Raw genomic sequence first — 25292 nt, 5'->3', positions numbered from 1 at the left:
TTGCACGAATCTACCCTAGAATAATAATAATTTCCATAGACAATCACAAGAAGTTTCTAGGAAAATTTTCTAGTAATGACAAATTTAGTCTGATTCACCCATTTTGTTTTTATTAGACATTTATATTCATTTTTCTAATACGTGGCCCTCTTATTCCTTTTAAATGGATTGGAATTAATACAAAATAAATATAACCCTTATATTTATAATTTAAAATAAAAAAATTGTATTCTAAGAGTAGTTTTCAAGTAGTTCAAGTTATATATTGAAATTATATTATTTGATTTGATGTAAATATCTAATGCGACTAAATATTTTATAAAGTAAAAGTGCAAACTATATATTGAGTTCCCAAATCGGTTATTTAGAGATGAAAAGTCTCAAAAGATACAATTATGGACAATTCTCCCCTCGGGAATCAATTCTCGGAGTTGAATTGGATCAAAACTCTATTCTCTTATTACTATAACAAAGTCAGACCATCCCAATTCTTGTTTTATTTGATGTTGCGACTAAAGACGAATTCAAATTTATAGCTATGAGTTCTAAATTCTAGAAAAGATAGTGTACTATGTTCTAGACAAATCATTATACATTTTATGTGAATTATTTAACATATACACAAAATTTTAACAAAAACGAATTTCTTAACACATACAAAAATTAGACTCAAGATCTATTTTCTTATTATGAAACTTTGTTTCTTGCCTAATTATACTTATCTTCCCATTCACAAAAAAAAAAAAAAAACCTTGAAAAATATGCATTTGTATATAAATTTACTCCAAGGTATATAGTTCATGAATTTAAGATTCTATTAGATGTTGAAAAATATACCTCATATATCAAACACATGAAGGGGCATCCATAAATAATTCACAATCATTATTTGAAGGAAGAAAGGCCATAAAAGTAAACAATATAGGGACACATTTTTCTAATGTTAATAAAGGTACATGTATATGGCCTAGCTAGGCAAATAAATTAGGGCAATTTTAGATTGACTATAAGTCAACTTATTATACTATATAGTATTCCCAATCAATAATAATTGGGAGATTCTGATATATATCTTCCAATGATTGGTACTGTTACCAATAAACAGTCCATTGTATAAATGCCAGCATATTTGTCTAAATAAGAATGTGTCTTAATATAATAAATAATCTCAACAACATACCTTAGAATTTTCCTCCAAAAAGAAAAATATATATATTAAAAGAAATAAGAGAAAATAACTCAAGAGAATCATGTTATTGTTGCACTTTAGTATCATATTATTCTTTTATCTAGAAAAAGAAAAAAAATTATGCATTACTTGCCTAATTAAGAAACCTTTAATGAAGGAAAGAGTGTGAATTGAAGATTTAAATTTTATGTATTTAATTTTTGAAGCTATTAACATTGAATTTATTATATTTTAAAAATTATGATTTCACATATATATTATTTGCTATATTTTTTTTTACTGATAAATATTTAAGTTTCACATCATAAACACTAAGTTCAGATGAATTTGGTGTTGCAAGACTATATCTGCCTTTGAGTGCACACCCACATTTACTGGGGTCTGGAGAGAATATTGACGTGTATGCAGTCTTACCCCTACATTATTAAGGTAGAGACTAGAGATGTTATCTTCAACGAACTTGAAAACAATGAAAAAGAGAACAATAGAAAATAATACGACAAAAAATGTGATTGCAAACCAAACTCAAAATTTTATTTTATTTTTGGGGTGAGAACGGGATAAATACTATCAATTCTTCAATCTTTTAACCTAAAATTACACGTTTTTCCTTTCGAATGGGTTGGTCTTTAGCATTCAAATTTATGTCTAGAGGGGCATAAGTGATAAGTTCTCTAGAAAGATGCGACCATGCATAACTTTTAAGATATTATGATACGAAAATATAAACTTATGCTCTATAAAAAAAAAGTTGTTTGTTACGAGGGCAAGGGTAAGCGATAGAAGCTGATTTATTAAATTGGGCTTGGATCTCTAGTATCAATGGGGTATCATTCAAGCCCATTAGAAAAAGACGTGAACAAATCCAGTCTAATAACCTTGCTGGACTTTGATATAAGCCCATTAGATTAAGTGGGCTCGATTAGTAATACTGGTAAAAAATTAGGTGGGGTAACTCGATTTTGAGTCGTTAATCAAAATTTAGCCATCGTTTCAAATATAATTCTTATAAGGAAGTTGCTTTTTTTCGAGTTTACCATATGAGGATGACTTGATACTTTCAAAATGTAGCTCTTATTTTACCAATGGTCGCATGTGTATGTATGTATATATAATAAATTACATCAGTTTGGTGTAAACACTCGATACAAATAACTATTTACCTAACTTAACTTTAATGTGTGTCACAAGATCAAATTAAGCCCATATTTTACACCTACCAATCTACAAATGAAAAGAAGAACACAAAAAATATCCCAATAAGAAGTAACAGCTGGTGTGTCATCTAATCAACAAGTAAGCTTTAAATGACCAAAAAAAAATAAAAAAATACTCAACATATTTCTAAATTCTTGTTAATGCCACAAATCCATCCTCCCCCTCACAATTGTCCATCATGGTGTCCTCCTAGATAAGGCAAACAAATTGCTTGGCTCTTTTTTATTTTCACAAAAATACAATACAAACAAACCACTAAAAATCTCACTTCTCTTCATCATACAATATACAATATAACATAGGCTCACTAAACTAATATAGCTCTTTACTCACAATATCTCAATTCAAAACGTCAAGTTAAGAACAGACTCATCCCACTACAATCTTTCGTGGTCTAATTAATTCAGATTAGCATCTCGTAGCCTCAAAAGGGAGAAATAACTCCTTACCTCTAATTTCTCAATTTTCTGAACTTCAACCCAAAATCTCTAGTTAAGGCACTCATACAACTTTTCTTTATATCCGTGGTGTCGAGAGACAACTTGCGTACACCTCAACTAGTTTCACGAAATATCTATCACCTCCCACCAGCAACAGATAGCAAGGAAGAGTCTCACACATCTCATCCCACTACTACAATTGGTCTTGAGGTTGCATAGCTAAAGAACATTTTGTTTTAATCAAGATGAGTAACCTTTTCTCCAAGATTTATCCACCCTCTATCACAATAAATCATCAAAAGCTTCAACAAAATTCTAGTACAATAAGATGTTGTTCCAACTCCAATAATGATGAACATTTTAGTACAGAACACAATGGTTGGATTCTTAATAGTTTCCCAGAAAAGAACCTAGTACAACATCAACATGGCATAATAAAACCACCTAGACCAAAAAGAATCATTCTTGTTAGACATGGAGAAAGTGAAGGAAATGTTGATGAAAGTGTCTACACAAGAGTGGCTGATCCTAAAGTTGGATTAACCGAAAAAGGCGTAATTGAAGCAGAGGGATGTGGAAGGAAAATGAGAGAAATGATTGAGAAAAATGGAGGAGATGATTGGAAAGTTTATTTCTATGTTTCACCTTATAAAAGAGGAATTGAAACATTGAGAAATTTGGCTAAGTCTTTTGAACGTTCAAGAATTGCTGGTGTTAGAGAAGAGCCACGTTTAAGAGAACAAGATTTTGGTATGAACAAGATTTTTGTCCTTCTTTTTGACTTGTTGTAGTTGCGTTTACTTGTTTAAGTGTCCTACATTTGTCGAAGGAATAAGTCATTATATGATCTTGGATAATCTTTAGAGATCGTTTCTTTTAGATGGTATCAGTGTTAGGTTCATTTCGTTTCTTGATTTACATAATGTTGAAATTTCTATGTTGTGTTGTCCTCACTCTAAATGTCCTACATTGGTCTAAGGAATATATAAGTCCTTATATGATCTTGGATAATCTTTAGTTCATTTCTTTTAGATGGTATCAACGTTAGGTTCATCTCGTTTCTTGATTTACATAATGTTGGAATTCCATGTTGTGTTGTCCGCGCTTTAAATGTGCTACATACGAGGGGTATTAGGTGTTTCACATCAGTTGAGGGTGCTCAGAGTACTAACAACATTTGAAATTATGAAAATTTACAGCCAAATACCATTCCGACATCTAGTTTATAAAATATGTACACTATGTATAGGTAGTGTATACTTTATACTAAATATACATATACATATCTACGCACTAAATATACAGCTGAAGTGTATTGGTATTGTATAAGAATGGTGCTCATAACGTGCACCTAATACACATGTCACACGTTGTGCTCTTACCACTAGACCAAAGCCTCGGGGCATGTACATTTTCTTTGCATTAACTTGGCTTTGGTAGTAGTATTATAGCTACTTATGAATTGTATTTATGAAGGAAATTTTCAGGACAGAGAACAAATGAAGATAGAAAAAGCTGTTCGAGCTCGTTATGGTCGTTTCTTTTATAGGTTTCCTAATGGAGAATCAGCAGCAGATGTTTATGACAGAATAACAGGTGTGTCTAGTTTCTCTTGTAAGTTTTTTTTGTGCATTTTTCCTCTGTTATGTGCTTGCTACGCCCTTGTGCCTTTAGTTGAAGTATATATATAGGTCGTCAATTCAATCAATATTGATGGAATTTTTCTAGTAGGTAGCGACAAGAGGCTACAACAATAGGTGAAGATTTCGGATAGGGTAGGGTTGGAGTCAGAAGTCCTATTCTTCCCTCTAACATCCAATCGAGAGGCCAATTCTGTTTTTGACCTATCGCGATGGAAGCCTTACTATCTTTGTATGCTTTCGTCTCCCCGTTATCATTAAAACTGTGGTTGTGTCAAGCTTGCAGGGTTCAGGGAAACGCTTAGAAGTGATATTGACATAGGAAGATTTGAACCACCTGGTCAACAGAGTCCAAATATGAACCTTGTTATAGTTTCACATGGACTTACACTAAGGGTGTTCTTGATGAGATGGTATAAATGGACTGTTGAGCAATTTGAAGGACTACATAATATGACTAATGGTGGCATGATTGTCATGGAAAGAGGCTATGGTGGAAGGTAAACAAACACTATTTTGATGAACGTTACGTTTGGCCAAACTTTCAAAATCTGTACTTTGAAACTTAACTTCAAGCTTCATGGATCTTGACGTTTTTTCGCGGTGCTTGTGAATGTATATGTAGGTACTGTTTGTCAATGCATCATACAAAGGAGGAGTTGCAGAAATTTGGGATGACTGATGAGATGCTAATTGACCAAGAATGGTAACACACTGTTTACTTTTTTGTGATTTAATTCACTTGGGGAGTTTTTGTTTATCTATTTTTCATTGATTTTTTCCTATGAAGGCAAAAGATAGCCAAGCCAGGTGAACTAAACTATGATTGCTTGATTACTGGACCATCTTACTTTACTCATTTTGATGATGAAGACAAGATTTTTGAGTTGTAAGATTATCAAGAGGAGTTTGATTCATATACACCGACAGTACAAAAGAATTTTTCACACTACCAATGTAGTTTTTACCTGTTGTAACTAGACAAGGATCATTTTACCATGTTTAAAACAGGCTATATGTTTCCTGTAAAAAGTTACATGTAATCGACTCTGATAATTTAACGATTTTATGTATATTAAACATGGCTTAGTTGAGGAAGTCGTGGAACATAACTGCAGCATTTGGTTCACTCCATATAGGGCATTAGGTATTCAACACAGGAAACCGACTTATAAAACAGCTACTATCTCACTGTATGTATCAATGGCTTTTTTATCACCTGTACTTGACATAAAGCTAGATGTCATATAACCCTAGACAAGGAATCTCTTCCAAAAGTTTTGGATAATTGTGAGTAGCCAGCAATGCATATAGTAAGTCAAACAAAGAAGACATGACTATCTTTCATTAAAGGTGCTAACCTAATCAATAAACAGAAGAACAACAGTCTCTGATGTTACATAGAAGAATAACATCATAGTTCCCTATGCAAGAATCTAATGAGACTTGTAAAAGTATTCGCTACTGCTTACAACACCTTCATTGACTCACCTTACCTCAGCAGACACATGGAATCGAACGTCACATAACAAAGTCAATGTCACATCATCAACATAGGAGAAACTGGGAAAACTCATTTCCTGAGGAACAAACACAGTACTAGAATCTGACTGTGGTACCGGATTTAGACAGATGACTACTGCACAGCCTTTGGATTCAAAAGAGAATCATATAACTGACTATATATGTTTTCGTAATGCCATTACCAAATATGTACCTTAAAGATAGGCTGAGCACTGAGGAAAATAAGCAAATTAGACAACTATGATGATAGGTTCTGGACTGAATTTGATATGCCGAGCAAACACCTTTCATGCAAAACAAATTTAGTGATTGGAAAGTTAAACATCAAGCAACAAGGTAATCTTCAGAAAATCTGTTCATCAAGGAGTGAGAACATTGAAAACCTTCAAAGTTCACACAGAGGAATATGGTGCTACAGTATTCACGCGAGGGAAAAACAGTGTATCTAATCCTAACGACCTAACCAAACTGGCTCACAAGGAGCATAGACATAATGAATTTCATTAGCAACCAGAAAGGCACAAATGATCAGTCTTGCTTCAACACGTGCCAGCTGATGATCTCAAGATAGATGAAGACCTAAGACTACAAGTAATTCACCATGCTGCTGCAGTCCTTGGAATTGCCATCACGAACCAATAGTAATTTCCCTTGGTCATAAGTAGTGACAATCTCCCTTATGTCTCAAATAACCTAAATTGTCAACTTGCTTGAATTGATCATCCATATCTTGTTATACTGAGGATATGAATTCTCCCTGTCACAGAATTTCAGCATTCAGGAAGTCACACAACTTTTAAGTAGGATGACCCTTTGTGATAAAACCACTCAGTCACAGACAGGAGAGCTCTACATGGGATCAGAAAGAAAAAAATTCTCATATCACATGACACCTAAACAGAAAAAAAAGTGTCTGCTTTCTTCCGGATTAAAAACCTTGGATCAAGATCATCTCTGTAAGTTTGACTCTGCAGTATTGAGTTGTGCTACTTGTTTCAAAGTAAGAAGACAATAAAAATTGGTATAAGATGAGGACTGAAGAATAGCAAGAGTTGAAACAAGACAATCACAGAGTGATCGGGGACCTCATCTCATTCACAGGTAAAGTCTCAAGAGTTCTCAATTGTTGCAGTCATGACACGCATTTGACGAGGGCGTTCAGGCTCACCATTTCGCCTCCAGAAAGACCTTCTCCACCAAATTTCAAATCCCCTCTGGATATTTGGGCAGTCATCCCCGGAGTTCAAAAATCGATCAAACCAAGACATCAGAATATCTTGCTGCAACGCCATCGGTAGGGTCAGAATAGTATTGTTGAGACCATCCTCAATTAAATGCCGATCAAGACCTCTTGATGCCCTCCTCATCCATCCAAAATCCTCATAGAAAGGTACTAACCATGTCTGCAAAAGAGAGCACCTAGCATCCTTGGAAGCTAGTAATTGCCCTTTACCAATACCAACAAACAGTCTAGCCGTGACTCTACTAACCTCATACCTATGGAGTGCAGGCACCTTAGAATGTGCCTCAGATAATTCAGACTGAGAAGCCCAAGTCCTCAAAAAATCTTCAGCTATCTGTCTATCAATCAAGATATCCAAAATCCAATGTAGATTATCAGCCTGTCGTGCAATCTGACCCACATCCATCATGTCTGCATCTGCTGCCCGTAAAAAATGGTGGCGGAGCAATTGCAGGCACGCATTGCAAGCTGAATACAATGACTCCTTCCTCAAATCGTTATGAGATGAATTCTCATGCAACATTTTGGATACTAACCCTTTCATCTCTCGTCTCGCCTTCTCATCTTTCCCTTCAAGAACCACATGCAATAGCTTGAGAAGCACTTCCTCATTCCCATTTCCACTCTCTGTTCCCGATGTAACATCAAGAGATACCCTCCTTAAAACTTCCCCAACACCTACTCCTTCAAGACGAAGCTCAGACAACAGTGAAGCTACCTTTTCCTCTTCATCCTCACCCCAAGGAGCAGCTTCCAAATACTCCAGGCACGATAACACCCCCGCATCGAACCCAATTGCAGCAGAAACCTATAAAACAATATAATCAGATAAGTTAAAATACAATTGCACGTTTCTATTCACCCGCATATGTGTATGCTTCTGAGCATAAGACTAGACTTCATCTCTAAAAGATTTCACTATCCTAAAATAAAGTGGCACAGAAAATCAACTATCCCATCACAAAGCACATTGCAATATATTTGCAAGCAATTCAGATGCAGCCACATGAATTAACTTTTGGACACAAACATAAATACATGGGCTAATGAACAGAGACGATAACTTTGATGCCTAACTTCTATTCACAGCTCAAAATTGAGCAAGTATATACTTAATATTGAGGTCACACGTCTATCTAGCTAAGTGATTTCAACAATGATCAACCAAATCAGTTAGGGTCGGTTATGTGAATCCTCTATTTCATTAATTCAATCACAATTTACTTTAAAAAGAACACTTTGTCGCACAATTCCGTTACTAGGCAATTATACAACACAAAAAAGTAAATTTAGATGCATAAGCATTACCTTTAAGATCCCAAGGACTTTGGAAACATCTTCTTTCATGAGCCTTCTCCTCAAATCCTTGCAATACATCAATCTCAAAGTTTCAATATACACTTCAATATCATCACAATCCGCAATCTCAACAATGTAAGGACCTGAATTTCTCTGTTGCTTTACCCATTTCTCCGACAACTTCACAGCAAAAAAACGACTATGGACCACCAAGATCTGCCTATGAACATTCATAGCAACACTCAAACCATCCTTAGAACTCAATGTTAACTTCACATCACTCGAACCCGAATCATTAAACTGACTCCCTTGGCTTCTACAAGCTAAAAGATCCAAAAGTCGCTGTTGCATTAAGGCCTGTTTGTCCAGTGGTACAAACGAAGCTGGCTTCTGATTTGAGCATCCATTTGAAATGGGTGTGTTAATTGTCGATCTCGTAATACATTCAGGTTCATTCGCCATCATTTCGAAAAGGGTCGGACTCGAACGAGTCTTATCCATAGAAGGTGGCGGTGACATTGGGTTCAGCAACCCCGCAGTAAGTGCTGAGTTGAATTTACTAAAAGACGACGGAAATCTTTCGTGGGTGTTGTTATTTGGGATCGGAGTACCACCTCCTCCACCGCCGCCGTAAAGGGTACCGATAGATTCCATTACTCGAGGGAACGTCGTCGGCGAGTATCGGATCTTGGTATTATCCGAAATCGAGGAGGAACAGGAGGAAATGGGTTGCGGCGGCGACGGCAACGGCGACGGCGACGGCGAGGGTGATTTAGAAGCAGGACAACACCATGAGTTGTCCGGTGAGACGATAGTGGGTGTATCAACTTTACGAGTTTCGTTGAGGCATTGTGTCGAACAGTTGGTGGGTGAATAATGAGAAGGGTTAGTAGTAGTGGTAATGGTGGTTTCATGGCAACGTCGGCGTTTGGGTTTAATGGGTTGGATTTGGAATTTGAGATTTGTAGAAGTAGAAGTAGTAGTAGTTGCAGTTGCAGCCATATGGTAAAATCAGTGTGGGTCTTGGTAGTAGTAATATTTTGTGGTTTTAGTTTGTCCTTTTAGGGCCTAAAATCTCCTAGCATTCATCGTCACACACATACATATGGACAACATCAATAAAAATAGTGGTTGATAAACTCGGTATGTATCTATATTGGTGTGAGATAGCAGATATCACGTGTAATAAGTTGAACTAAGTGTAGTGGTTGATGAACTTGGTATGTACATGTGTTGGTGAGAGATAACAGGTATCACGTGTAATTAGTTGAGTTAAGCATACTGGTTGATAAACTCGATAGTACATGTGTGGTGAGAAATAGAGCGTATTGGTTGATGAACTCGGTACATACATGTGCTGATAAGGAATATCATGTATCACGTGTAATTAGTCAAATTAAACATCGTAGTTGATAAACTCGATAGTATTAGTGAGAAATAGCAGTTGTCACATGTAATTAGGAGAACTAAGTAAAGTGGTTGAGAAACTCAGTACATAATTACATATCTATATTTGTGAGAGATAGCATATTAGTAAGTATCACGTGTAGTTAGTCGAGTTAAGTGTAGTGGTTGATAAATTCAGTACATACATGTGCTGGTTAGAGATAGCAAGTATTACGTATAATTAATCGAATTAAGCAAAGTGATGGATAAACTTGATTGTGCATGTGTTGGTGAGAGATAACAGAAATCACATGTAATTAATCAAACTAAGCATATAATTAATAAACTCAGTATATACTTATACCAGTGAGCTATAACAAATATCACATATAATTAATAAAATTGTGCACAGAGCTGAATAACATTATCATATAAAAAGATAGTGGATGATTCAAGATTTTTATATTACTATATGTATATGTTGTTGAATGTCAAAGTGAGATGAGAAAAAAGGAATGGGAAAGGTATAATGAGCATTCAATGAAGGAGATAGAGTGGCTTTTAATTAAATTTTGTTTTTTATTTGATACTATGCTTTATTTATACGTATGGATATGGGGTTATCTTCATTACTCTTTTATCAACTTTACGACACAAATTTGGGGACCATCTAGAGTGAAATGACTACTAATTTCAATTCATATAAATAAAGTTGATAATGACATAAATGGATAAATTTTATATGCCAATATAGTATAATTCGAGGCATAACATTTGTTACAAAAGAATATTAATATGATCATTAAATTATTACTGTAAAAAGACATTTGAATTTCAGAGATGAATGACTCAGAAAAAATAAATTTACCTAAACTTTTTGGTTATTGTTATTGAAGATTTTAAGTACTCGTTGAAAATAAAGAAGACGATATTATAGCTTATAACTTATGAACAACTTTAAGTAGTCTACATAGTATTTTTCAATGTATCGAAAAAAATTCAAGATTAAATTTTATCGATCATTTAACCACTATTGTGTAATAACAAAGCAAAGCTAGAGGGACGGAAAGGAGTTTATATATATATTACATGTTGACACTCTTCGATTCCTATGAAATTTTGCTACTTTATATTTTGACACCCCTTGATCAAAATTCTGACTTCGCCATTATATAAATATATATATATATATATATAGATAATCTTTAAAAACTTGACAAGAGACAGAGAGAGGGTCCTCCCAAAAAAAACCCCACTTGAATTTAATTCTTTAATTGTTTTTTGTTTCTCTACCACCCCCCCCCCCCCCTCCCCAGCCCCCCTCACCCACAACCCTTCACACAACAACTCCCTTTTTTACTTTTTTTTTTCTCCTACAAAATCAAAGACTAGCCATAGATTTGTGCCAGTTGTGAATTCTCATTGCAAATTGGTTTTGGATTTTGTAACCTTAGTGGTGAGTTCAATGATCATTGTTTTTGTCACATAGAAGCATAGGACCACAAAAGATCATTATTTTAAAGCATGTTTGTCAATATTCTTCTTGCAATTTAATAATTTATATGCATTCTAATAACTACTACTAGTATTTTGTATAGTTTGAGGTTTGTTGGATTTTTCCACATTTAATTAGAAATTTCGCATTTGAATTCTAAATATGGAGAATTTTTTAGTAAAAACAATTAGGAGTAACCTAGTTTGAGATTATATTATGGTGATCATTCGATGCGAATAAATATTTACCATAAGGTACTAATTATATAAAGGCAGAAAAGCATTAAAAATGAGACCACATGATGGTCCCTTCTAAAATTTATCCGTCAGCCTTTATGTATAAAGAACTCATAGGCAATGTATAATATGATTGATTCAGAAAAAAAAAAATTATTCAATTTGTTTCAATATGTTTACCTATTTTTTTAGTTTATTTTAAAAAAAAGAGTATTATTTTTTTAAACAATTCTTTAATTTCAACTTCCGCATGATCACATGTTTAAGATCATGAAATTAGAGGATATTTTGATACATTTGACATTTTTTAATTTATTAGGACCATAAAATTCAAAAGTCATATATATTTTCTTAAACTTCGTATTAAATCAAAATAGACCAAACAAACTTAAACAGAAGGGAGTAGCATTCTTAGCTAGCCGGTTAAAAAAAACGTTCACCCGTCTAGCCTATAGTAGCTTGTAGCCATATAGTAAAGGTATTGGATTCGAGCCTTGAGTATCGAAAAAATCTTGTTGAGAGTGTCATCCCCGAAGCATGATTCGAATTTAGTCTAACTTCAATACAAGCTCTAAACATCGAATTGGAAACAAAAAGAAAAAGCTTATAGTCGCGGTTGATGTTTATTCAGTAAGTATATAGTGTACAAATTGAATATACACCATATACTTACTTAGGTTTATAAGAAATATAAAGATTAAATATATTTTTTGTTGTGTATTTTATTGGTGGGGTATTTTATTGCGTAAAACTTATTTAATTTCCTAGGATTGCTTTTTCACTTTATTCAGTGCTTCTTGAACTCTGAGTATCATGTGCTCATCTGCCCAACACTTATTTATTTATACCAAATTTTGGTATAATTTTTTTTTTAAAATAATGTATTTTTTGCTCTACCGACCAAATTTACAGTTACGTAGCCATATATATAAAGTGAAGGGTGGCCAGTCGAATACACTTCACCAAAAAGTTGTACTATGTATATAGAAAACTATATAGGTCAATATTTTTCATACATATATATTCAATCTTGAACACTCTTAATAAAATTTCTGATTTTGTCACGGCAAAATTGGTACCATCGCTTTCCAATTAACTTGCTCTTTTCTGCTTGTGCTTTTTGGGCCAAAATCAAGGCCAAAAAGGGCCTAAAAATTTGGTTTCTTAACAATCAATTAGCCCAAGACTTTCTTGGATTGGGCTGGGCTAATATGAAAGAGTTTGATATGTGCAGCATGAATTAGGCAAAACTACCGAATTACACAAACATTCCAACCATAATATTTATTAGAGCAACTTACAAAAATGACTATATTTATAGGGTTATTGAAGTTCAATAGCTATAAGTATGTTATTTATAAAAAATAACTACAATTTATATCTTTTTCTAGCTGTATTTCTTTACATGTTTTTATTTTTCTATTTATACACTAATACAGTTTTAATTACAATGAACTAAATAAGGAACATGTATTAATTGTGTAGCATATAAATACATTGAATTCAAATTGGTATATCTATTTATAAGACTTAAAAGTATTAATATATCAAGAATACAAGTATTTATAAAAACGTAATGTATTAATATATCAAACAAGGTAAAGTATGGCAATTAACATATGAACACGACAATTTGAAAAATGAATACATTGTTGTTAAACAAAAGAATTTGAAAAATGAATACATTGTTGTTATTCAAAAAATGAATACATTGTTGTTAAACAAAAGATGGATACATTGGACAACATAGAAACAAGAAAAATGAAAAATAATAGAATGTGTAGGTATCTAAAAGTGTGTAAGTATTCGCTTGTATAAAAATTGATAAATACAACAAACGTCAATCTCTTTTGGTCAAGTTTTTTCTATAATACTTGAGGTTTGGTCTTAACTCATGTATTTGTTTATAAAAATATAGTATTAATGTATTCAATTATACTTGTATTGCCTAATCAATCTTTTAAATTGGATAGATTACTTATGTATCCAGATATATGTAACGACCCATAAGGTCATTTTTGGAAATTTTCGTAAAATTACCGTTTTACCTATCTCAATAGTTGTCCCAATTCATTTAGAATTAGTCGGTGAAGTTGGTTTGGAAATTTATGAGCTATTTGTTAATTACAATTGTTTAGTTGGCGGGTAATTTTAAATAATTAATTTTAATTGATAGCTAATGAGCTAAATCCATTATTTATTTAATAAAATAAGTAGTAGGGCTTGTCAGTTTTTAATACTTAAGTATTAAGAAAAGAAGAGCAGAATAGAAACTCACCTGGAGGCGTGGAGTCGGAGGCGTGGAACCGACTTAGCTAATACAGTGCTGGTAAGGAAATCTCAAACTTTCATATTAATTGTAACCATATCGTTAGAATATAGAATGCAAAGTATTAAAATACAATTTAATTGAATTAGGAAGGGAAATTTGGCAAAGTTGAAATTGGAATTTAGAATTTGGAAGTACGTTCTTTTGACAATTTGAGGAGACAAGAGTTAGGCCATTATTGGCTAATGATGGATAAGATTGAGGTGTTTATTCTAATGGCATAATGTAATCATTGCTCTGAATTGATAAGTTTTAGGAATTTCGTGATTTTTGCCTCATATGGTCTCGCCATGGATTTTCGTAAACAGTTAAATTACCGTAGTTGGTAGTTCTTGTTTTTATTATCAGATTACAAAATAATTTTTTTTATAAATTGAGATAAGTAATTAAATATTATGTGTATTATATTATATATATGAATATCATTAGATTTATGATATTTGAAGGATTTGGAACTTAACCCTAGGCTTGAAAATTTGAAAAAAAAAAGAGTTGAAAGAGTTGGCACCAAAAGTTAAGAACTTGATCATAGATTCGTGCACTATGGTTTCTGTGTCTAGGCTAGACACATAGTAATATGAGTGTTGTTAGTTTTGAAATCTTATTATCATTATTTATTTTAATAGATTTTATGGATTTGAAAGCTCAACGAAAAGGGAAGACTCAAGTCCCGAAGTGATTGTTGATTAATTGAGGCAAGTGGATTTCTAAACCCTTGTTAAGTGTATGGAATTTATGTATTTCCTTATAATATGTGTTTAGGGTAATGAGGCTTGGTGATGGGTTGACTTGTCCACATTGATTAATTCTAATGATGAAAAAAGGATAATAAAAGGCAATGTGATCAATTGTTTGTATGATGTGTTGAGAATTGTTTGAAAGGTTTGTTGAATCATTGTTGATGTTGTATCCTGATTGTCTTGTTATGAATTGTGCAATGTTATGAAAATGGTAATCTCCTCATTATTTGTGTGAACATGTCATTTGTATTGTTCTGAGACATGGTTGTGACAAGTGTTATGTACATTGAGAAAGAATAAGAAAATAAAGAGGATGTACCATTTCGAGGGATGTATCGCGCGCCGCGATGGATACTATATTTCGAGGGACGTGTCGCGCGCCGCGACGGATACTATATTTCGAGGGACGTATCGTGCGCCGCGATGGTTACTATTATCGAGGGTCGTATCGCGCACCGCGATGGATGCATGGACAGATATGTCCCCCATGGGTCCCTGTAACGACCCGGAAAATGATAGAGTGAAACTAGAGCCTCACATGTGAGTTTGGAGTCGAGAACTTAATGAAATGATTATATTTGAATTTGACCCAAAAAGTTCTTTAAAATGTGCTTCGGAAGTTACCGGAAACTTGTTTAGCTGTATATAAAATGATCCATTTCATTTTTCGGAAATCCGACTTCATATTCTTGTTTAGGGGGTCAAATTGAGTGGGAAATGGGTCTAACCCAAATTTTAGAGCAACCGTATCAAAATCCAAAATTTCCAAGTGAAGCCTTTTTCGAGGGCCTACTTTGGAGGGTCATATCTCCTAGCACACAAATTATTTGGATGGCCAATAATATATCCATGGAAAGCCCTTTGAGTTAGCTACCTAACGCACTTCGTTTCATCTCATTCGGAGTTCAGACGAAGAAGTTATGCCCATTTTCGTAAAATCTGTTCGGCAGGAAAAGGCAATTTCCAGTAGGCGTGGTTACTGTTCACCCGCCTCATTTTTTTTCTAAGTGTTGGACCATTCTTCCAAAGGACATATATTATTTCCTAGATACCATTAGTTCAATTTCCATCCCTAAAACATTTCCCTCTCTACAATCCTCCATTAAGAAGAAGAAGAAGTTGGAGCTAGGGCTTTGGATTCAAGGCTTTCTTCATCAAATTTCGTGGGAGATCATAGCAAAGGTATGGTGACCCTTGATCCTTGATTATCTTTCCTTCAAGGAGTCCATTAAAAAGGGTTTCAAAAGTCTTCAAAGAACAAAACTTCTATTTTCCATTCTAGGTATGGGTTCATGGGTAAAATGTTTTCAAAGTCATTATATTGGTGAATTGAAGTTGTATTTATGATTTTAAGATGATTTTATATGAAACTTCTTCAAGAACCCATGTTTTCATTAAAAGCCTCGAATTTGCTTATGAAGCGGTTTAATGCCTATGATTTAATGTTGATGAAATTGTGTTTAGATCGGATTGTATTGTTGATTTATAGGGTTTTGTATATCTATTTATGATGAATTGTTGGTATATGGATGAATTGAGGATTGTGGCCTTATGGGCAAATTATGGGTGAATCACCTTGTGGTGATAGAATTGTTGGGAATTGAGTAATGGTTATTATGGCTTTGGAGGATGGTAAGTTGGCTTAATCTCATATTATGGATAAAAATTGTTCTTGCTTGGTTTGATCCACTTATGGTGGAGGTGTTTAATTATGGAATGTATTGTGACCATGGCCTTAAAGGCATAGTATGAGAAATTGGAGTGTTATCATGACATTATATGAATGAGAATTCAATGAAGATAATGTGATCATGTTATGAACGTAAAGGTGTTGCTATTGAAAGATTATTTCTCAATTTGACACTCATGAATGTTGATGATAGAATATGAAGGATTCTTCAATATAAAGTATACCTTGAATTGGTAGGGCTTATGCATCATTTTCTTGTACAAATGATTATATTGTTGATTGTTGAATCCTCGGATCGGTAGGCTAGTGGCACCCTTCCACACGAGCTTATAATGAACCTTGGAATCGGTAGGCTTATGGCACCTTTCCATGAAGGTTAATGATGAGACTTGAACTGGTAGGCCCATGACACCCTTTCAAGAGGAGTTAATGAGCTTTCCTAAATGAACCTTGAAACGGTAGGCTTAAAGCACCCTTTCACGTGTTAATAAATGTAATTTGGAGTTGGTAGGCCAATGGCACCTCTCATATGTGATAATGTCAAGGTAACGAACTATTCTATGGGAATGTTGGCTAAGCACCGAGTGGATTTGGTTAGATGGAAACTCCCCCAATAGTTAGGCATGAGTTTCAATGATCGTCTACCTTATCCCATAAACTATGTGCCCGCATAGGTAGCTAGTGGATCCATTAAGCTATATACCGGTCTTTCTTAGGCAAGTAGACCACATCTTTACTGTGTGGGGACTTATGACACCGGATTCCATGACAAGCTCTCATGGTCTATGTCGGTTAAACGCTTACTTCCCATCATGCGAGATTTCATTATGGTTTCTTGATAGGTTCTACAAAGTGTAGGTAGTAGTATGGGATGCTACCTATACATTGCACGAGTAGGCTTGGAGAGGGTCATAGTGAGTTTCTCTAAATCCTAATGTATGTGATACAATTGTGGCCTAAATGAGGTTATTAAAAAATGTTGGCTCTCAAATGCTTAATATGAGATGCATGCTATACTTGGGTTATATTACGAGTTATTTTCCCTTGTCATGTCTTAAGTGATGATATACCTCTTATGTATGAATATTGTGCAAAGGTGAAAGAAAGGAATGATAAGTTACCTTAAGTGACCTTAATGTGGTGCCTTAGTATGGATGGTGGTATGGGACGCCATCCATACATTGCACGAGGTATAACATAAGGGTTTCTTGAGGTGAAGGTCCAAGGTAAAGGTTTTCATGTTGAAATTGTTTAAAGGTAAAATTATGACTTACTTGATGTTTATGCTTGTATTGTATGTCTTTTATGCAACTATTCATGGTACTTCAAACAGTGGCATAATGCATGGTTTCTAACCAAAATGTCTCTTTTAAAGCATGTCTTGCATGGTCATCATACTTAGTACATTTTGTGTACTAACCCATATTCTTCATATTTTTACTATAAGTGTAGGTTCCGGCAAGTGATCCCTCCTAGCTAGTTTGAAGTGTTGGATTGCTTTCCTCCAAGACTTGGTATGTCCTCATGGATACTTTTAAGTTTTTTTGTTCATGTAATAGACTTAATAGACTTCTTTTGATTGTAAAGGGTCGTGTCCCTACTTATGTTTTGTGACTGTGTCTAAGATGGCCATGTGAGACTTAGACTTTCGCTGTGTGTTTTTAAAGTTGTTTTAATGAAGTTTAAATGTGTGGATGTAAATACGTTTTTTTTTATTATTCCGCACTATTTTCATTATTGAATGCAATGAATGACTATGTGGCTCGTATAAGACCCCTTCGGGGTCGAATACGCCATGTTACGACTAGGGGGTACTCTCGGGTCGTGACAGTCCCGGACTGAGAGACAGCGGGTGTGTATCATTAGGTCAGACATGCATCACTATACTTGACATTGCTTTTCATTGCATTGCACTTCTTTATTATTGGTGAACTTGATCTTGTGTGTTGTTGATCTTGCGAGTGCCTTTCAATGAAACTTGTGACTGATGAATATTGGGCTTATTGTTGAAGATATGCAATTGTTAGAGTGTTGTTGTTGAGGATATGAAATTGTTAAAGTGTTGTGTTGAGCTATGTGCTTTGTAAACTGTGAATTGTTAGGTTAGGCTGGTTTTATACAAATTGTAGTTGTGAAGGTTCGGTTGGGGTGAAGGAGTACTTGTATTCTATCCCCTTAGCTCGTGTTTAGAGGTTTACTTGCTGAGTACCGTGTGGTTTGATACTCACCCCTTGCTTCTACAAATTTTTGTAGGTTACGAGCCTGGATTTTGTGGTACTTGTCATTCTCTTCTTTTCCAAGGCTTCTGGGAGATTTGTGAGGAAGTTGTTTCTCTTCTCAGCGATCCTTATTACTCCTGTTTATGATCTTGTTCTACTCTAGAAACAATGTCATATGAGACTTGTATTTTTCTTTTGATTCAATTGTAATACTTAGAGGCTTGTACACGTGACAACCAGATTTTGGGGATATATTTGAGTTTATTATAAAAAAATTCCGCATTTTATTGTAATGGTTGAGCTTTAGGCTGACTTGTCTTGGTGGATTAAGACGAGTGCCATCACGTCTATTTTTGGGTCGTGACAATATATTTGTATGCACAAATCACCATTTCAACTTGTGTTAATATTACAATACAAGTATCTATATATATAAATATTCTACTATATACAAATTTGACAATCACACAAACCTCAATCTCCTTTTGCTCATGTTCTTCCTTTACTACTTTTTTTTGTATAACTATAACCATTGTAATGGAGAAAACAAAACAATTCTTCAATCGAACCCCTATAAAAATAGATGAAAATGTAGATGGATACAAATATAATATTCATAAAAAAGAGAGAGAAAATCAATTATGTAAAAGATACTTGATGAATTCAAATCACAATCACACAAACCTCAATCTCTTTTTGCTCATGTTCTTCCTTCACTACTTTTTTTTATAACTATAACCATTGCAATGGAGAAAACAAAATAATTCTTCAATCGAACCCCTATAAAAATAGATGAAAATATAGATGGGTACAAATATAATCTTCATAAAAAGAGAAATAAAAATCAATTCAAAGATACTTGATGAATTCAAATCACAAAAATTGCTCCTAGAATCATCAAAAAAATCATAAATTGGAAGGAATATGGTAGGAAAATTTGAAAATATGTGATATAGTAATATCGATGAAAGAGAAAGTATATATTAATGAGGATAAAAATGAAAAACTGACCACATAAAATGTGCCTAGACATAATTAGTTATCCTTGTAATAATAATTTTTCTATTTAATATTTAATAACTTTCCTATTATTTGTATAGAATTAACTTTGCTATTTATTGTGTAGTTATGTCCATATAACATAAAAATAAATAAACTATAGCTATTTATTTTAAATATATATTGATGTTTGCTATATTCTGTAGTTTTTCCTATTTATTAATTCTCCCTATAGTTTAAAATAATTATATTTTATATCACTAATTCATAATTTTGTACCAAAATTCAAGTCGAATAAACTTAGATACATGTATTTTTGCTACCAGATATAGATGCAATCACAAGAGAAGGAGAGAGGCAAGTGGGATAGGAGAGAGATGCACGAGATTGGAGGGAGGCGAGTGATATAGGAAAGAGGCTTAGCGAGAGAGTCAGTTATATGTGAACCCAATTGGATATAGTGTATCTAGAATAAATTACACCTAATTTTTGACCCGATGTATTCGAGATACATGTATCTGGACACGCACGGGTACATGTATGTAGAGACCAAAATCTGACATGAATGATAAGTTTAAAAACTCACGAAAAATCACATAATTAAGTCATAAAGTAGTGAGATTTGTATTGTTTGCCCTTAAAAATTATTCAAAGAAGGCCTTACTTGGTTTCAATTAGCCCAAGACTTTCTTGGAGTTGGGCTGATTTGCTTACTGAATAATTTGCATAGGGCCTAATTTGTTTTCTTATAAATTTGCATGTCTATTTATTTTTGGAATAACTTCATATAAAAACTGCGTAAAGTTTCATATGATAAAGTTCAATCATTTTTATATGAAATTTTAAGTCATTTACCCCTAATTTTCATGTAAAAATGTATAAACTTCAGACATATTCAATTGTATATACGGTATATATAAAGTTATTTCAAAGTGAGCAAACATAGTTATTTTTTTTAAAGAAAAATATAAATTAAATAGCGGAATCCTAATTGGACTACTGGAAAATTTACATTGTTAATAGTGCTAAGAGTGGTCATGTTATTATAACATAGGAATTTATTTAAATGTCACATAAACAATAACACGGGATCTTATACTATATAGTAAAGTTAAGTTTTAAAAAAATGTCACAATCTTAATGGGACCTTAATTATGTCAATTTGAACTGAACTTAACCGTCACTCTTACTCAAATTAAACATCATTACTAATTCACATTATTAGGGACCCACTAATTAATATTCTACTTTATACTTTATAATGTTGAAAATTGTCATTTTCTTGAGGTTAATTAGTTTTACCAAGTAGAAGAGCATATCTTAAAAGTAGATTTTACAAGTACTCAAAGCAAGTTGATAACAAAACCAAATCATGAGAAAATTGATCTCAAATAATTAGTATATATTAATAATAATTAAATTTACAGTTAAATATTTGTAAATATAAATAAATTGTTTAATGCATAAATATATAGTTTTGTGCATTTTCATACACAAAAACATAACAAAAGAAATGAAATAAGGAAGTCTAATGAAATAATATATTAGGACCAATATTATAATATATTATATTAAAATAAATTAACCACCAAAAGATGTTATTCCCTTAATTAGGAGTCTCATTTTCGAGCATTGGATATGTAAAAATTATTGATAGAAAGCAATTCCCCAAGAATGGATCCTATTTGACGCGAATTCAAATTAATCGAACTCCAATATTAATATCAAACGAATGTAAAATAATAAAAATATATATTAAAATAAATTAGGAAAAAGATGTTTGGTGGTCAAGGAAAGGTCACAGTCCCATGATTTGAAAGTTGAGACTGCTCATTGGCTTGCTTGCACTTTTTTTTTTTTTCCCTTTTTAATATGATGTGGACATTTCAAGGATTGAATGCAATCTCTCATGTCAAAGACACGAAAAAGGGATATATACAATGAATGGAATATACTATCAGAGTATTTGAAAGCATTTGCAAAGCCAACAACGGGCACACAATATTTACACGTAACAAATGAATATCTAACACATCTAGGGGCTAAGGAACGTTCAAAGATTTATCCGAATTTTTTTCATCAAAAAATTACTTCACATTATAACTTAAAATCCTAAACAAAAAAATTTGATTCCGTCACAAGACAAGTCTTAAATAGCACTATTTATTACTCCCTCCGTCCATATTTAGTTGTTCATATTTCCTCTTTTAGTTGTCCATTTTGACAAATCAAGAAGAGACAACAATTTTTTTCCTATTATACCCTTATTTAAATAAAGTTGTCATAAATAAAGTAAATAAACTTATGAACTTCCCAGCATTGATTAGTTATCTTGAGTGAATTTATTTTGGAATTATAAATTGTACTATAAGAGTAAAATTGTAATTTTACTATGCTAATCATTGTTGCCTTAATCTGTGTGTCATTTCTAAAGTGAACAACTAAATAGGAACGGAAAGAGTACTAAACTACTACATTTATGTCAATTTTAACCGATCACAATATCACTTGATCATGACCATGATAATATAATTTAATATAAATATCGGTTACAAATAAATTTTTTGACAAGTTTTCCCGAACCCCTTAATTACTCAAATTTGGGAGGGGGAGCGTGGGGTGGGGGCCTTGGAGTGTCATAGTTAGGTAGAAGAACACAAGAGACATCCCACATGATAGAATGACCCACATATCTGACTATTTGTCTCTGCTAATATCGTTATCACACACTATATATATATATAATAATAAATCAAAATTAGTTACAAATTTCATCGCTAAATAGCTAATAGTTAATTTTACTGTTTACCAGTCTTAAGAACGAAAGCATTTCAATTAAATAACTTGTAGCTAATTTTACTGTTTACTGTCCTAGGTAGTGGCGGAGTCGGACATTTCACAAAGGGTGTCCAGAAATAGCAATTTGTTATGTTAAGTGTGTCCAAAATATGTTATTTAATCAATTCGTGTATCATTTTGCTTATATATATGATATTTTTTTCCAACGAAGGGTGTTACCACCATGTGGCTAAGCCACTGGTCTTAGGAATGAAAATATTTATTGTATGGCGGACCCTTTAATATATCATACATGATGTGAATTCAAATAAGTCGAAATCCCAAAATAAATATTAAACATCAAACAAAAAATTAACGAAAAAGAAGTGACAAGACAGTATTATCCTATATGAAAGTAAAGAAAATGACAAGTAGAAAAAATACAAAACTAAAGTTAGGTAATGTCCATATATATAATATAATATACTATGGAAATATAAGTCGTATCTACTTAATTATAATTATAACGATAATTATGAAAGGGAAGCATGCAATATTAGGAGATGTTACATTAATAAATCTTGATAATTACAAACATGAAAAGAACAAGATATAAAAAAGATAGATTATTAGATAGAGACAGACAGCTTTGCAATAAAAGAAAATCCAAATCAAGGGTCAAAAAAGAAAGAATGAAAAATAAAAAATAAAAAATACAAACAAGAAATCCACATCAAAAGAGATAATGTTTTCTCCTTGTAGCCAATTTGAAGGACTCAAAAAAATTATAGGACCATTTTTTTCCATCTTGTGGGGACTTGAAAGAGAAAACCAAACTTGAATCTAACTTATATATATCGATAATCTCTAGCGGGTAATATATCAAATCATGTTAAATGTATTTTGATTAGTTTCATTCAACTACTGTTATCAGAGCTAATGATTTGACAAAATATAGAGTGATGGTGTATGTAGGATTCTCAATTTACTATATATTGTGTCAAAGATAGTTCCACTCCATTTTTCATGGCTAAAAAATTAAAGTAATTAATTATTCTTCTGACATACACAAAACATACACATTAACAGTGACAGCTTTAATTATTTTAATTAGGAAACAAAACATGGTTTTACAGTTAAGCTCTGTATAATCTCTGCACAAACAAACAATCTTTGTATTAATTTTTTTTTAAAATTTTTTGTTTATTTGTGGGTGTGGGGGACAAAGATAGTGTTGTTACAGTGTATGCATAGCTGTAATTTTGTCATTTTTATTGAGTCAAAAAGAATAAATATTACAGTAAATCAATATTATTGAACATGTAACATGCAGTGGAAACAACTAATAAGAGCAGTGAATAATTAACTTTTAGTACTAATTAATACTATTTAATTATTGATTATGAATCATCATGTTATGAGCTGTGAAACAATTTTAACATTAACAAACAAGTTTTCTGAATTGCATGTGATGGTCTTTACTAAAGTCTAGTAAAAATCATCATTTTTTTATTTACCCTAGAAAATTAAAGAAAAAGATTTTTATAATTAAAACTTAGATCTCTGTATAAATTCTAGATTTATGCGTTGTTTGTTTCAACTATGTCTGTAATTTTAAGAGCAGTAAGTACTAATTAGTACTGTACTATATTGTATAACTTAATTTAATATAATGTAGGTAGAAATTAAAAGAAAACAAAAGAAATGATTTAATATTTTTATATTATTACTAGTGTATTGTGATTTGTTATTGTTATCGAATCAAGGTGTATATATACATCGTCACATCGAAAACTATAGTTGATATTCGGGGCGTATGCAGGAGGGGGTCATCGGGTTCACGTGAACTCATGCTCCTCTCCTGAAATCATATATAATAGTGTTATATTTTTTAATTTTTTGTTAAATATAAATGTGTGAACCCACAATCAAAGTATCATATAAAGCGATGGTGATTGAGTGCACCTTTCGGTGAGATAAGAAATTTAAATTTTATATCTATATTGTATTATTTTTCTTTCTGAAATTGGTAACACCTCTCTAAGTGGTTATTGGTAGTACTTTTGGTGTTTTAATTAATAAAACATTTCAATTTTGGACCTGTAAATTTAAAATTTTAACTATTTTCAAAGATATGAACCTAAATATCAAACTGATTAGATCCCCCTTTTCATAATAGTGCACCCATCATCCCAAAATCTTGGATACGCGCCTCTGATCACCGACTCATCACTTGACTCTTGTCATAGACAAGAACATGCCAAATAAGGCTAGTGGTTTGTGCTAATCACATGTCTAATTAAGCATGATTAAAAGAAACCTTTAACCTTTTCACTTTTAGATGCAAGTTGATATTAAATGTCTCATTAATAACGTGGTAATTAATTAATTTTCACCCATTATACATATTAAATAAAATAAAAACAAAGACAAATTCTGACATGCCTTGTAATCCTATACACTTAGACTTTATAATATGGCAGGCAACTCCTGATATCTTAATTATAAAATTAATCAAAAAATTTGGAACTAAACGCGTACAAATCTGGTTTAGTTATCATGGAAGTCTCCTATTTTAATTACAAGAACGGCTGGATTAGTAATTAATTGATTAATTATTTTAATTAAGGGTTAGTGGAATTGCTTTGGCATAATTATAAAAAGGAATCAACAAGGGTGGGAAGTTAGCTGGCTTAACTACTAATTTTCTTCCTAATTAACAAAGCCAATGTGCCTTAAAAAAATTACATATAAATTACTAATATATATTTCTTATTTTTTGTAAGGATATTATTATTTCCGGAGTCAAATAATATACGTTTCATGAATATTTTTATTTATTAACGTATTACGACTAAGAGTTTTTT

At 32.7% G+C, this 25292-nt stretch overlaps 2 protein-coding genes across 2 annotated transcripts; one reads left to right on the top strand and one right to left on the bottom strand.

Moving 5' to 3' along the window:
* Positions 1 to 3029: 3029 nt before the first annotated feature.
* Positions 3030 to 5425, top strand: LOC125826211 (phosphoglycerate mutase-like protein AT74). The gene is made up of 5 exons (XM_049505533.1): positions 3030 to 3597; positions 4324 to 4443; positions 4774 to 4987; positions 5113 to 5193; positions 5278 to 5425. The coding sequence occupies exons 1-5, from the start codon at positions 3093 to 3095 to the stop codon at positions 5378 to 5380; spliced, it is 1023 nt and encodes a 340-aa protein (XP_049361490.1). The 5' UTR covers positions 3030 to 3092; the 3' UTR covers positions 5381 to 5425.
* Positions 5426 to 6274: 849 nt separating this feature from the next.
* Positions 6275 to 9600, bottom strand: LOC125826200 (BTB/POZ domain-containing protein At1g63850-like). The gene is made up of 2 exons (XM_049505520.1): positions 8563 to 9600; positions 6275 to 8062 (listed from the first exon to the last, which is right to left on the bottom strand). Exons 1-2 carry the CDS (start codon positions 9553 to 9555, stop codon positions 7121 to 7123), a joined length of 1935 nt encoding a protein of 644 aa, XP_049361477.1. The 5' UTR covers positions 9556 to 9600; the 3' UTR covers positions 6275 to 7120.
* Between the last annotated feature and the right edge of the window lie 15692 nt (positions 9601 to 25292).

Source organism: Solanum verrucosum, unplaced genomic scaffold (genome assembly GCF_900185275.1).
Source record: "Solanum verrucosum unplaced genomic scaffold, falcon-dt-bn FXZP01000060.1, whole genome shotgun sequence".
Taxonomy (NCBI): domain Eukaryota; kingdom Viridiplantae; phylum Streptophyta; class Magnoliopsida; order Solanales; family Solanaceae; genus Solanum; species Solanum verrucosum.
Note: the sequence above shows the minus strand (reverse complement) of the source record. Positions and strands in the feature narration are given on the sequence as shown.